The sequence below is a fragment of the Salvia hispanica genome, chromosome 3 (assembly GCF_029641045.1).
Source record: "Salvia hispanica isolate PSC_SH4W2 chromosome 3, Shi_PSC_v1, whole genome shotgun sequence".
NCBI lineage: Eukaryota > Viridiplantae > Streptophyta > Magnoliopsida > Lamiales > Lamiaceae > Salvia > Salvia hispanica.
In genome coordinates this window covers 47,101,655-47,115,742 of record NC_142694.1, presented here as the reverse complement: position 1 = coordinate 47,115,742, position 14,088 = coordinate 47,101,655, and the positions used below count along the sequence as shown (strand labels likewise).

The following is a 14,088-nucleotide window of genomic DNA, read 5'->3' as shown; positions in this document are numbered from 1 at the left end:
ATTCTCTATATATCAGTTCTCTCCCCCCCCCCCCCTTCCTCTTTTTACGTTGCCTATTGAATTTGATCTTATTTACAACTCCAAACTTCTTCTTCTTTCATATTTTTACTGATTTTTGTTGGCTGACAGCCTAGGGAAAGATCTAATTAAATCAACTAATTAATGAAACGTTGAGGCATGTACAATTGGAAAATCTAATTAAATCAACTAATGAAATGTTGAGGGCTTGAGGCATGTACAATCCCTATTTTAATCATTTTATTGCTTGGGCACTGAAAACATAATTTAAGTAAATGATCTAATATTACAAAGTCATGATTTCATGGCATACCAATCAAAAGATGGGACCCAAAACCAGAAGGGTTTTTCAATAAAAAAGAAATTGAATTCTCCGAATATGATATGGGCCTAAATATCGGGCTTCATGAGAATTAGGCCACTCGTCATGATAAGTTGGTAGGAGCAACCTGATTTATCGAAATAACTTAAAACTCCATTGTGAACATAGAAAAAAATATTGGTAAAAGCTTTACTACACCCAATTTCTCATACTCGAATAATTATACAACTATTATAAATAATGTACAGTGATATACACTAATTTAGCTGAAAAACTATATTTATGCATTACTCTGGGTTCCTCCTAAAAAGCATGAACTAATTTTTTAGTCCATTTTTAAAAAATATAAATTTTCTAATTTTAGAAATCTAAATACTCCCTCCGTCCCAAGTTACTCGAGTCGTATTCCTTTTTAGGTTGTCCCAAGTTACTTAAGTCATTTTTCTTTTTGGCTAAAAACAAAACATCCAATCTCATCTATTTTATTCTTTCTTTTACTTTACTCTCTCTTCTTTCTCTTACTTTATTCTCTCATCTACTTTATTTAACTCACTAAACACAACTTTCTTAAATCTCGTGCCGAAAAGAAATACCTCAAGTAACTTGGGACAGAGGGAGTATATTATAATGATATAGAAACCATTATATTCTCCATTAATACCACTTCCACTAATACTATAATTTTTCTGTTATTTCTCTTACTTTACCAATTATACATTAAAATCAGTCTTCGACCAAATGTTAATAAATTTCAAGGACGGAGGAAGTATTATTCTTTTAAAATTTTTTCTTTTACTTTTTGTTCCTCATTTTGACATTTTCTTCTTTTCTCAAACTAATTTTCTGCAGCAAATTTGCTTCGTTTATATCTCAAATTTCATCTCCTACTAGTCCTTCCAATTCAATTGGTATTCATCTACATTAATTTAGTAAGGGTTTAAGAATGATTTCGGACGATTTCAACAAAAATAACAATAAAAATAATAAATAGAAATATGTATGACGGGGGTTTAAGCCTCTATCAATTCCAAAGGATGTGTCCTGTCATTGATAGAGAAAAAATGCTTACCAATTAAGTCGCATTTCATCATCTCAATATTTGATCCAAAAAGATTTGAACATTTTTTTGATAAAATAAAGCATAAATTAGTTTTGTGAAGAAAAAAATGTAAAACATAAAATTCAACATTTCCTTAATTAAAGTTGGAATAACAGATGCAAGTGAAAGTCTGACGAAATGATTGATGGATCTGGAGTGGGCCTTTCCAAACCCATATTACACGAATGGGCGCCTCAGTCGGCCCAACGAAAATTCACAATAAATTCAAAGAAAACGACGTCGCTAACCAATCAATCCGCCAGGGGCAGATACGGTAATTCGTTGAACACGACAACGTGGATCGCAGTAGGCTCAATCCAAAATCCCTAGAAAAGGAAAACCGCACTTTCTCGTTTCGTATTCAACTTCTCACTCTTCCTCAACTCCACGGCGTAGATCCGAGGAGTTTTGGGATAACGTCAAAAGCCCTAAAGCTCTCACTTTCTTTCTCTCAGATCCTCGTGTGTGATATCAGGTAGCTTACTCGAGCAGATGTTAGAATCTCTACAATTTTTTACGTGATTTCTTACTTCTGTGTTTTTACTTAGTCATGTCTTTTGTGGTGCGTGGATGATCTTGTTGAATTGAGCGCTTCATTTGGTGATGTTTAGTTGTGAGAGCGCTTTGTTTATTTTGTGTGGTTTTTGAAATTGAAGTTTTTGATGTTGTAGTTGCTGATTATGAGGGTAATTTTGTTTCCTTTTCATGTCTATATAATATGATTATGTTGGGGATTGAAAACGTTATGCTATGTTTTTCCTTTTTATTTCCTTTTTTCTTGTTTTATCTGTTTAGCCGGTAGCTTCACCGTGTAATTATTGTATTTGCTAGGAATTCGGTATCAAAATTCTGTTGTTCAAGGCAATGATTGATGTCACTGCTTATTATCTTTGTGTATGGAATTTGGTAACTTTGCGAAGGGAACGTCTGCTCTTCATTAGTCTATTAGAGTAACTGTTTTGCTAAAGGAGCATGATTGATGGATAACAATTTTTATGATACAATTTTATTCCGGTGCCACTTGATATGAATTATAAATTTATAATTGAACTGATAGCTTCGTTTAATGCTTCTCTTATGTGTTATTCTACTGTCTAACTGCTCCTCATATGATATAATGTGGTGTTTTCTTTTTTACGTAACTGTAAGACTTTTTAATGTAGTGGTAAAACATAACTTATCATTTGTTGTTTTTTCTTCCAGTTTTTGCAATCATGGCTGGAATGGCTCCTGAAGGCTCTCAATTTGATGCTCGTCACTATGATGCTAAGATGACTGAGCTGTGAGATCTTAGCTTCTTTTGTTCTTTTATTTTGAATCGGATAGTGAAAGTGAGCTTTATAATACTGCATTTTTTGTGACCGTTTTAGTCTATGATGCAGACTTGGAACTGATGGTGGTGAAGAATTCTTCACTAGTTATGATGAGGTTTACGATAGCTTTGATGCCATGGGCTTGCAGGAGAATCTACTTAGGGGCATCTATGCCTACGGTACTCAAAACAATTTTGAATTAGCGATATATTGTACTTTATTCTCATTAATTTACATTGAAGTTTTATTTAGGGGTCTTTAGTTGTATTTATGTGCATTAATGGGTTTTTGACTGGGCTGGTAGGAAGTTAAAAAAGTAGTGTAGTAAGATGGGTGTGTGGTATCCGTATTAATTACTTTCTTTCTATGCTTGAGAATTTTCTTTGAAAATGTAAGGAGTTTCCCTTTTTGTTAGGTTTTGAGAAGCCCTCTGCGATCCAGCAAAGAGGGATTGTTCCTTTCTGCAAGGGGCTGGATGTGATTCAGCAAGCTCAATCTGGGACTGGAAAAACTGCAACCTTCTGCTCTGGGATTCTGCAGCAGCTGGACTACGATGTGGTTGAATGCCAGGCTTTAGTTCTGGCACCCACTCGTGAGCTTGCTCAGCAAATCGAGAAGGTCATGAGAGCACTAGGTGATTATCTTGGCGTTAAGGTTCATGCTTGTGTTGGAGGTACCAGTGTTCGTGAAGATCAGCGTATTCTCTCTAGTGGAGTTCATGTTGTTGTCGGCACTCCTGGTCGTGTTTTTGACATGCTGAGAAGGCAGTCACTGCGCCCTGATTACATTAAGATGTTTGTTTTGGATGAAGCTGATGAAATGCTTTCCCGGGGTTTCAAGGACCAGGTTTACTTCGTATTTGTATCTGTATTTGTGTGCATGAACAGTGAACCTAGCTTGGTTGGGTGGATTAGGATACCAAGTAGAGATATTTGCAGTAGAACAGAATTGCGTAAAATATAGCTTTTCTTTGTATTTGACTGTCCATAAATGATGCAGTCAATTTGCACAGGCTGCTTTCTTTGTGAATTTTGCCTTATTCGCTCCATGCGCCTTATCTACCATATTTTATTTTTTCCTGCATTTGACTTCACGATTAGTGTATCTGAGCTCTATTTAGTTCATTGTTTTGTTTCTAACAAGTGGACTGTGTTCATCCAGATATATGATATCTTCCAGTTGCTGCCACCTAAGATTCAAGTTGGTGTGTTCTCTGCAACCATGCCCCCAGAGGCCCTTGAAATCACAAGGAAGTTTATGAACAAGCCTGTCCGCATTCTTGTGAAACGTGACGAGCTAACACTCGAGGGTATCAAGCAGTTTTATGTCAATGTTGACAAAGAGGAGTGGAAACTTGAAACCCTGTGTGATCTGTATGAGACCTTGGCTATCACTCAGAGCGTCATCTTCGTTAACACTAGGCGTAAGGTGGACTGGCTCACTGACAAGATGCGCAGCCGAGATCATACTGTCTCTGCCACCCACGGTGACATGGACCAGAACACTAGAGATATCATCATGAGAGAATTCAGATCTGGTTCTTCCCGAGTCCTCATCACCACTGATCTGCTGGCCCGTGGTATTGATGTCCAGCAAGTCTCTCTTGTCATCAACTATGATTTGCCGACTCAACCTGAGAACTACCTGCATCGTATTGGACGAAGTGGGCGATTTGGAAGGAAGGGTGTGGCCATAAACTTTGTTACCAAAGATGACGAACGAATGCTTTTTGACATCCAGAAGTTCTACAATGTTGTAGTTGAGGAGCTGCCGGCGAATGTTGCCGACCTCCTGTAAGCAGTTTTTGAGGCCCAGAGGTTAATTCTCCTTGTTTTAAGTAAGTTACAATCTTATTTCGTAGGCTAGTTTATACTATATGTTACAGTCTTAAGTTCAAACTACTGTTTCACAATTTTTTTGGTTTTTGCTCTGTATTTTAATGTCTAAATAACTCCAGTTTGTATGATGATGTGGTTTGGTGAGTCTTTGGAGTTTATTGGGATTGTGAGGTTGTGTTGTTTATTTTGGGGCCATCCTTTTGCTGTATAAACAGATGACCTCATCTTGCTCATTCTTATTTGCTACTTTCATCTGCATTAATCTTTGTTTTTGGCTTGACATTGTGTTTCTGTATAAACAGAAGAGCGTATCTAATTTTAGGGTTTTGTGGAGGATGAAAAAACTATATAGGGAATATGCAATCATACAACACCTTGTGACTAAAAAGTTGTTATTTGAAATAGTATATTGATAAATATCCATTATCGATAATAACATAAAAAAGAGAAGAAAATTGATCACCCATATTTTTATTACCAACAAAAGAAATCCTTGGTGAACTAAAGATCAAATTCATTGTGCAGATACAATTTTCAAAGAAGAGTTTTGTTGTGGAACAATAATCTCTTGTTAAGATGCTCCACATGCGTATTATTATTATTTAAAACCTAAACAACTTTTTCAACATTTTAATCAAATTAATAATTTTATATAGTCGTATTGCTACACAAGCTACTCGCTAGCATAGAAGCAATATTAATAAAAAGCGTGCTTTTGGTTCAATGAAACCGAAAGAAATATTGCATGTCAATGGAATATCAAAATTGTCAAAGCCGAAGTTATGAGTATTTATTGCTTGAATAAAACAACGGAGACTCTGATAATCGACACAGATCTTTGCTGCGTGTCCAAATCCACGCATACTTCCCCTTCATTTATGCGCAATTGCATCGATCTCTGCTGGCAGAAATATAGAAGAAATTAGCAAATAAAATTAATTAATAACAATAACAATAATAATAATCAGGGAGAGATGTGGGAATCAATTTGCTTAACGATTGCGGCTACAGCCGGAAACAGCATTGGCAAAGTGCTCCAGAAAAAGGGCACCCTAATTCTCCCACCTCTCTCCTTCAAGCTCAAGGTATTCTACTCTACCTGTTTTCTGGTTTTCTGTGTAATTGATTTGGATGCATAGATTGAGGTGAAGGTAGTCGTTTCTCTGTTAATTGGATTTTTGGGCATGTCAAAAAGGTGATCTTTTTATCTATTTTTGTCGATTGCCTTTGCATTGTATTGAGTGAGCTAATTTATAAGCGTTTGTCTTTGTTAGATGTGTGTGTTGTGTCTGTTTGTGTAATTCCATATGTTTGAAATGAACTTATTTTGTGTGTAACATTGATATTTGATTTATTCTCGTTTTCTGGGGAATTTCCCTTTTTAATTTGGCTATGCATCTTTGTATGCATGTTGTTGTTTGTATACATTTGTAATTGCCAAAATCCATTGTTTAGAAAATGTATGGAATTCTGAATGCAAACTGATTATATCGATTATTGGAGACTCTCGATGAATTACCGTAGACCATTGGTGATCTCTATTGTAATATTTCAGTTAAGTGTCCAAGTTTTAGTAATTTAGTAGTGTCACATTTATTAGCTTTAGCCTGTCTTTGATGAATTTCTTCCCAAGTATGTTCCAACTGCGAAAATAGGCAACTAGTTTTGGTAACGATGGTCCATATAGTAGTAGTAGCCATTGATCTTGAAGTAAGGAACTCGTGTAACAGCCGTTTCTGTCCTTATTGAGAAGAATACATGGAAATAAATTGCCATTTTATTTTCTTCATTGTCATGAAACTTGCTGGGCATTAGAAGCTTCGTATGTTGATGAATATATTCATGATGCATCTAGTACAAATTGAAGCAGATTAGTTATGATAAGAGGATCTGTATTTTCAGGTGATAAGAGCATATGCTTCTAACAGTCCTTGGATAATCGGCTTCTTGATGGATATTTTTGGGGCCATCTTGATGTTGCTCGCACTATCTCAGGCTCCTGTAAGATCTACACATGTTCAGTCAGTTACAGAGACTGTAGATCATGATGGTGGATCACATATTGAAATTTTATGAATGTAGGTATCGGTGATTCAACCTGTTTCTGGCTGTGGGCTTGCCATTCTCGCAGTGTTTTCTCATTTTTATCTAAAAGAGTTCATGAATGCCATCGACTGGATCGGAATTGCTTTGGCTGGTATTGGCACTATAGGTAATGTAAGTCGATATATTATTCATATCTCTATTTTTTACGACCCTGTCTCTGATTTGTTGCGCTCTTTGCATCCAGGTGTTGGTGCTGGAGGAGAAGAGCAAAAGTCGCCATCCATCTCAATTATCTATTTACCATGGCTCGCATTTGTTGTTGTGCTCGTGTTTGTAGGTATCTTACCTTATTCTTCTAATTGGTATTGCTGGTTGATGTCGGATAATGTTGAAAATATTATAAACATGCCTATCCAGTATTCAAAAGTCGAATATTAATGAATTTGCTTGATTTTTCTTAGGCGCCTATATCATACTATGATTCTGGTTCGACTGTCATTGTATGGTTGTTCCCTTTTTGTTGGTTCCCATTAATGATATGCTTAAAACTTGCTTCTTTTGACTTCCCTTGTAACACAGCCATCCTACGTAGACTAGTCGATTCTTTACTACCTAACAGCTTATATTGTTTGCTTCTTTTAGGTTCTTCTTAATGGATGGCTTCGTGTGTATAAACGGCAAAGAAGAGAACAAGAGTTGGTATAGTTAAACATTATGATTAATGGTATTGTCTTAATGAAGTGCTTTAATAGTCTCATGGGTCTGAATCTTCTGCTTTTCGACCTTGCAGATGCAATACGAAGTGGTCGAGGAAATCATTTATGGCTTGGAGTCCGGCATCCTATTCGGGTAACTCTCTTAAACTCAACCAATACATGTTTCTTCGGATTCTTCTAATACCTGTCATCTTACGAGAGAAAAGAAACCCACGAAACGCAATTGCAGGATTGCATCTGTAATATCAAAGATGGGATTTTTGTTCTTGGAGCAAGGATCTTCCAAGTTACTGCTTCCCGTTTGTGTCTCGATCAGCATAACGTGCAGTGCCTCTGGATTTATTTACCAGGTAAAACGATCACCACTCGATTTTGATCTTGCACGTTCGATCAGAGTCTCTTGAACATGTTCCAGATTATCTCGTTGTTTCGTAAGTATAACGTATTCTTCGTTTCTTCTATTGTAAACAGACCCGTGGTTTGAAGCACGGAAGAGCAATCGTCGTGTCCACGTGTGCAGCTGTTGCCTCGATCGTGACCGGTGTGCTTGCCGGCATGTTTGCACTTGGCGAACAGTTGCCTTCAGCCCCCACATCTCGCCTATTGCTTCTCCTCGGATGGTACTCTTTCATCTCTCGTCTCTCTCGTTCGGACTCTTTGCATTGTTAACTCCGTCTCGTGCAGGCTCTTCATCATCCTCGGAGTAATCCTGCTGGTATCTTCGTTGAGGTTGATGCAACATCTCCGGAGCCCATGGAGACGCTTCGCACGAGGCTGGATCAAGAGGAGTTTCGTCCAAAGGCAGTGGAGCTCGGCCCGTGCAAGGGACACAAACCCGAACTCCGTGATCCAAGCGAGCACGCTGCATCATTTGATACCGCACCCTGCAAAAGCGAAAGCTTGAGCTATTTTGATTCGGTTCGGGTTTCGAGTGTACAGTTTTATGTTGCCTTTTTGGTACTCTCTCACAAAATGTTGAATAGACATAATTTTGAAATAGCTAAAGCCTAAAAATCATTGGAGAATACAATTTTATTTTTTTCAGACCACAAATACAAAGATTTCTTGAATTTCCAATTGATTATTGAATCCATTGTATATTTTTGCAATGTGTACACAACGTTAATGACTAAACAAAACAAAATCAGCCCACGTACTCTAGTTTCTCATAAAATAATAGAAAGGCTTATTAAATTAGTGTATCATAGATTTTCTTTTTATGAAGTGACATTCTTTAATATTGGTCTGCAAATTATGGTATAAGATTGCTATACAAAAGTCCGACCATTATAATATTTTTTACTTTATCAATTCATATATAGTAGTAATATAAAAATACAATGCCCAACTCCCTAGCTATTAGCTTATTAAGTTAAGCAGAATTTGTCATAGATTGGGGAGTATTGCCTTATTTTTGCATGCTTAGTTAATTTTCAACTTTGTAACAAGCATCTTATATTTTGTTTTTTTACTAAAACTGATAATCTATTTATTACGAAAATATTTTTTCAACGAAAATGACTAATTTTAGCCGTCAAAATTTAATGTCGTAGCTGAAATAAAGGCCCTAGCTTTCACCTGAATCCAAGCAATCCTCATCAAGGAAGTAAAAACCAAAACAACAATTTCCAAACCTCTAAAAAATAATTGAAATCATTTCTATACAATTAATCAATCCAAACTTTTGTCGACGCTGGAAAAAAAACACGAGTGTCACCGGCTGCAAATTCATGAAACTTTTTCCCCCCTTTTTTTCCTTCTAAACAAATGGGGAGAAGAAAAAAATCCGTAGGTTGTTCAAATTTAATCTCTTTCTCATCTTACTACTTTATTATGTAAGAAAAAATTAAATATGATATTTTCTCATACCGATATTTTTTCAAACAGCTTCATACTTTTGCGGCGTTTTTTTCCGCAAGAGACCGCCCGCAGTGGAGGACGACGATGGTGGCGAGGAATGCCCCGATCCCTCCACCGCGAGCTCCGACGGCGTCCGCGGCGACGGCACCATGACGCCGGAGGATGCGGCCGCCGCGAAGCCATGCAGCCCCGAGCAGGCGCCGTCGCTGCCCATGCCGCCAGGAAACCGCCACATGCGGACGGCCTCCTGCGGCCATAACCTCCAGCACCGCCGCACCGGCTCTAGCGTCTCGAGGCTCGTGTCGAGCATGAGCCTCCGCAGCATGGGCGGCGGTGGTGGGGCCGCGGAGAAGCCTTCTGCCCGGATTAGGGAGAGGGCGAGGATTTTCAAACACGAGGATTCGGTGTGGAAGAAGACGATAATATTAGGAGAGAGATGTAGGGTTCCCGAGGACGAGGACGAGGACGATGTTAAATTATTTGACGAGAAGGGGAATAAGATTATTACGTACCATCCCAAGTCGCATAGCGGATTGTTACAATATTCTAGGCAGAGTACATCTTTAGATGCGGACCATGATTTTCGGACAAACTTGAAGTTGTAGGTACATTGTGTTGTAAATACTTTTTCATGTCATCATAATTTTTGTATTTGGAATTTGGTTGGTGCTTTGGATCATAATTTGGATTTCATTTGGATCATGTGAAGGATCTATAAATTGATTTTTGTGAGTTGAATTTGAGATTAGAAAAGGAAAGGCGATTGATCTAACGATATTCATTTGCTAGTAACTGAGTTTTGATTACTCCTAGTATTTTTCATTTTAGACAAAATCCGAGTTGCATAAAATTGTTGTGTTTTTATGTAATGTGGTACTTATTTTAGGTTAGGTAAAAAGATTTGTCCTATAAATCGCACATAGTGTTAATTATGTATAATCACTACAAAAACAATAATTTTACCGACGAATCTCATTTTTAACAGCTCCATAAGAGGTTTTGTGATCATTCCATACTGAGCTATAAAACGACGATAATAGTTTGTAAGGCCGAGAAATATCCTCAATTGTTTCATCGTCTTGGGCATTGACCAAACTACCATGACCTCTATTTCTAAATCTACACCATGGTACTAAACAAATCCTAATTAAAAGCTGAAAATTAAATCACAAATAGACATTCGAATGATAGTTAACGCATGCATTTAAATGGTTCAATAAATGGGCTGAGACATTTTTCTATTTGATCGGATTTTAAATTCAATACGAATTGTAAGTCTAGTATCTAATAAACTAAGTAAAAGTATAAACACCCCTAATTTTTTTCCTAGAATAAACTAATAAATACAAAAATCAAACTTTTAAGCAAAATCATTCCATTACAACCCATAATTGTGTCTCAAGCATCAACATGATGAAGCAAGGAAATAGTATCAGAGGAACATTTCATTTCGGTTTGATCAAAACTCACTCCAATTTGAGTTGATTGAGAAGGAATTTGCAAACGTTCAGCATCACCTTCCAACATCTCTAACAAGGTTCATTGATGGACGATCATTTGGGCTCAACAATATACACCACAATGCACCTATTACCATCTTTTTAACAATACTCTTTGTACTCTCATTCTCATCGTCATACCCCGCTTCTATGATTTCAATATCCTTCCCTTGCTCAAAACAATCATATATCCAGTATGGAAAATACTGGCTGGAATGACCGTTCTTTCCTCTCAAGTCTCTCTTCAACCCCACCATATCGATTAATATCATCCCGCAACTATACACATCAGCCTTGTAAGAGACTGCCCCCATACTTCTGTTGATTAGTTCAGGAGCAACATACCCTATAGTTCCTCTAGCTGTAGTCAAGCTCACTATATCTTTACCTGTAGAGCAAAACTTTGCTAGCCCGAAATCAGATATTTTGGGGATGAATTTATCATCCAGAAGTATATTATGAGGCTTGATGTCGAAATGCAGAATCTGGATGTTACAACCTCGATGCAAATACTCAATCCCACGAGCAACGCCAACTGCAATATCAAACTTCGTGTCCCAATTCAATGGCTTCATGTTTTCTCGATTGAAGAGGTGCTTTTCAAGAGATCCATTAGTCATGAAATCGAAGACAAGGGCAAGTTTGGAGCCATGTGCACAATACCCAACTAGTTTGACAACATTGACATGGTGTATCCTTCCAATAGTTCCGACTTCATTCATGAAGTCCTGCCCTTTTCCTCCTGATTTCCCCAGTAGTTTGACTGCAACATCATGGCTGCTGCGGAGCTTGCCTTTGTAAACAGAACCGTAACCTCCTTGACCTAGTTTATCTCGAAAACCTTTGGTCATTTTTTTGATGTCTGAATAGGAGTACCTCATTGGGGCGAGTGTGTTGTCACTCTGTAGAAATGATTCTATATCTTCATGTACAGAGAGACGCCTTGTTCGAAATTTGTAAATCAAAAGCCGCACCACCAAATGGAAGGTGAAGACCCTTGATGCGCAAATGATGATGCTTACTATGAGAGCTGAGAAGACGTGGAAGAAACTCAAATCTTTGCTATGTACACACATGTTATATTTTATTAAGTTGATGAATTAGTAACAAAACTGAAATGAGAGCGCACCAGGCAGTAGATAAGTCGGTGATCTGGTCACTGCAAGCACATCAAATACACTATAAGCAAAGCACACGAGTGAAAAATCGATAGCATGACTAAGAAAGGAAATGATAATCACGCTAATACTTTAGTATGAATTAGTAACAAAAATAAAATGAGACTGTACCAGGAAGTAGATAATTAATCTTTGACCCGATTACGACCGCTGCAAGCACAACGAATCACACATCATAAGCCAAAAGAAGAACAAAAATGTACTTCATCTGTCCATGATAAAGTGTTTTCTTTACTTTTTATTACTTTTCGTAATAGGCCCCACATTTTACTAGCTCATCTCACTTATATTTTATTACATAAAACACTTATATTAAAGTATGACCCATACTCCACCAACATTTTATACCCAATTTTCTTCACATTTCTGAAAATCTGAGCCAAGTAAACTTTATGCCACTTGATCGTGGACAGGGGGAGTAGTTTGGTAACGTATATAAGGATTCTTACGTTGAATCACGGTGAAAAAGAGAGCTGATTTATAATATAAGAGCATTGATACAGCTGCAAATCCAATGATTGTGAACACAGGGGGGGCTTACCATAGCACATAACAGACCTGCAAGCTGCAATTCATATTTTTTTCCTCATCAAATGTTGACTCTTTCAAATGTTTTCATATCAAAACAAACAGCTCGAATATTTGAAGACGCATAAATCAATTTCCCACCTACAATTATCACAACAATCGGGATCATACCTGCAGATATATATTAATAACCTTCAGTTAATCATATCTTAAAGAGATGTAACTATATAATACTACTATGAGATTGAGAGAAAATGGAGTGTACCGAAGAAGATGGAGTCATAAAATTTGGCTGCATATTTCCAAATAAAAAGAGCATTAGCATATATATAAACAGAAGAAATCTATTGACAATTGAGTCTTACGCAGGGTAAATTTGCAGTGGGGGCAGAAGACGAGTTCGAATCCGTACAAGAGAGATTGGTGGATTTCAGAGAGTGAAACGTTGTCGAAATCGTTAAATTGGGGCATTGAAGTCATCACTATGAGATCGACTCTGCACAAACGTGGCACCTCAGAGGCATTCAAGTGTCCCACCTTGATATAAGCATGTGTGTTGGGAAGATTAATGTGTGAATAATTAGAGGAACAGTGAGTAGTAACATCTGTAAAGAGGGAAGAGTTGTTCAATGGTTGTGGGCAGCTTACAAAATTAATAGGGTTTAGTGTTGTTGGAATTCGGTAAGGAAAAGGGTGAGTATTATCGAAGATGAAGGTAAAGATGTATGAAGAAACAGTGGGAAAAGGGCAGATGTTATTGTTGTTAATGGAAGCATCAACAAGCCTGATGGTGGAGTTTTGGTAGTCGATTGCTTTGACGTGGTAGGTTTGGGAGTTGAGAGAGATGGAGGCGACATTGTTGTCGCAGTGAAGCTCGAATCTGCGGTCACCGCAGTTTTTGGGGTCGCCGTTGAGGCGGAAAGGGTAGCTGATATTGGAAAGGATGCCGCAGGCAGAAGGGTGCACTTTGCATCACATGGAAAAATATGGAGTACTACTAATGCAATCAACACATATGAACATTTCATGATCATACTGTTATTTGATTTGATTTGATTCAGATTAATACTGCACCACACACCTTCTTCTTAGTTCCCCACAAACATATTTGGTAAGTCTCCTTCACTTATCACCTCAGAATTCATCAATTCTTGTCTCTTGAATAGTATATTAATCTTTGCCAGAAAAGTCAAGAAATTATTAGTAGTTTTATTTTTAATTTTATTTACAATAGTACTAATAATTAAAAGGTCCATTTGTAGTTAAATATTTTTCTATCTTCTTTTATTTGACTTTAATTTATTTATTTGCAAGGAAAGTGACAAATATCATGAAATCAAATATAGAGAAACAGTCTCATCTCCAAGGAGTAACATTCTAGGTTACCATATCTTGCGCCGCATGTTTAGCTTAGGTCAACCAATAATTGAACATACAATGTTTAGACACATTAAAATCTAAACATACAAAATGAGTAATATGTTCACATAAATTATGCACTACAAAAACACATATAGGAGAAGAGGTGGAAAAACAAAGGGCAATTGAGCTCTATTTCACACACTCCATCATATTTGAACATTAATTTTATCAGGAATATGAAGACGTTCAACATCACCTTCTAGCATCAGCATCACTTAATTCGTTGATGAGCGATCATCTGGACTCATA

At 37.2% G+C, this 14,088-nt stretch overlaps 3 protein-coding genes and 1 pseudogene across 3 annotated transcripts; 3 read left to right on the top strand and 1 right to left on the bottom strand.

Moving 5' to 3' along the window:
* The first annotated feature begins 1,754 nt into the window (after positions 1–1,754).
* On the top strand, positions 1,755–4,852 carry LOC125213516 (eukaryotic initiation factor 4A-14). The gene is made up of 5 exons (XM_048114107.2): positions 1,755–1,914; positions 2,643–2,721; positions 2,822–2,931; positions 3,168–3,598; positions 3,914–4,852. Exons 2-5 carry the CDS (start codon positions 2,654–2,656, stop codon positions 4,547–4,549), a joined length of 1,245 nt encoding a protein of 414 aa, XP_047970064.1. The 5' UTR covers positions 1,755–1,914; positions 2,643–2,653; the 3' UTR covers positions 4,550–4,852.
* Positions 4,853–5,305: 453 nt separating this feature from the next.
* On the top strand, positions 5,306–8,422 carry LOC125215728 (putative magnesium transporter NIPA9). Its single transcript, XM_048117254.2, has 9 exons — positions 5,306–5,675; positions 6,493–6,591; positions 6,673–6,802; positions 6,881–6,969; positions 7,279–7,335; positions 7,427–7,485; positions 7,582–7,702; positions 7,824–7,972; positions 8,037–8,422. Exons 1-9 carry the CDS (start codon positions 5,565–5,567, stop codon positions 8,254–8,256), a joined length of 1,035 nt encoding a protein of 344 aa, XP_047973211.2. The 5' UTR covers positions 5,306–5,564; the 3' UTR covers positions 8,257–8,422.
* A 549-nt stretch (positions 8,423–8,971) lies between these two features.
* Positions 8,972–9,935, top strand: LOC125210959 (uncharacterized). Its single transcript, XM_048110610.2, has 2 exons — positions 8,972–9,144; positions 9,240–9,935. The coding sequence occupies exons 1-2, from the start codon at positions 9,120–9,122 to the stop codon at positions 9,815–9,817; spliced, it is 603 nt and encodes a 200-aa protein (XP_047966567.1). The 5' UTR covers positions 8,972–9,119; the 3' UTR covers positions 9,818–9,935.
* Positions 9,936–10,552: 617 nt separating this feature from the next.
* LOC125210213 (LEAF RUST 10 DISEASE-RESISTANCE LOCUS RECEPTOR-LIKE PROTEIN KINASE-like 2.4) lies at positions 10,553–13,494 on the bottom strand (annotated as a pseudogene).
* Between the last annotated feature and the right edge of the window lie 594 nt (positions 13,495–14,088).

What these genes read in the sequence shown, in the direction of transcription:
- LOC125215728 (XM_048117254.2), top strand. Translation starts at nt 5,565, where the DNA reads ATGTGGGAATCAATTTGCTTAACGATTGCGGCTACAGCCGGAAACAGC. An exon ending in GAGTCCGGCATCCTATTCGG is followed by an intron (nt 7,486 to 7,581) that starts GTAACTCTCTTA and finishes ACGCAATTGCAG; the next exon opens with GATTGCATCTGTAATATCAA. An exon ending in CTATTGCTTCTCCTCGGATG is followed by an intron (nt 7,973 to 8,036) that starts GTACTCTTTCAT and finishes CGTCTCGTGCAG; the next exon opens with GCTCTTCATCATCCTCGGAG.
- LOC125210959 (XM_048110610.2), top strand. Translation starts at nt 9,120, where the DNA reads ATGGGGAGAAGAAAAAAATCCGTAG. An exon ending in GAGAAGAAAAAAATCCGTAG is followed by an intron (nt 9,145 to 9,239) that starts GTTGTTCAAATT and finishes TTTTTCAAACAG; the next exon opens with CTTCATACTTTTGCGGCGTT.
- LOC125213516 (XM_048114107.2), top strand. Translation starts at nt 2,654, where the DNA reads ATGGCTGGAATGGCTCCTGAAGGCTCTCAATTTGATGCTCGTCACTAT. An exon ending in TAGGGGCATCTATGCCTACG is followed by an intron (nt 2,932 to 3,167) that starts GTACTCAAAACA and finishes CCTTTTTGTTAG; the next exon opens with GTTTTGAGAAGCCCTCTGCG. An exon ending in CCCGGGGTTTCAAGGACCAG is followed by an intron (nt 3,599 to 3,913) that starts GTTTACTTCGTA and finishes GTGTTCATCCAG; the next exon opens with ATATATGATATCTTCCAGTT.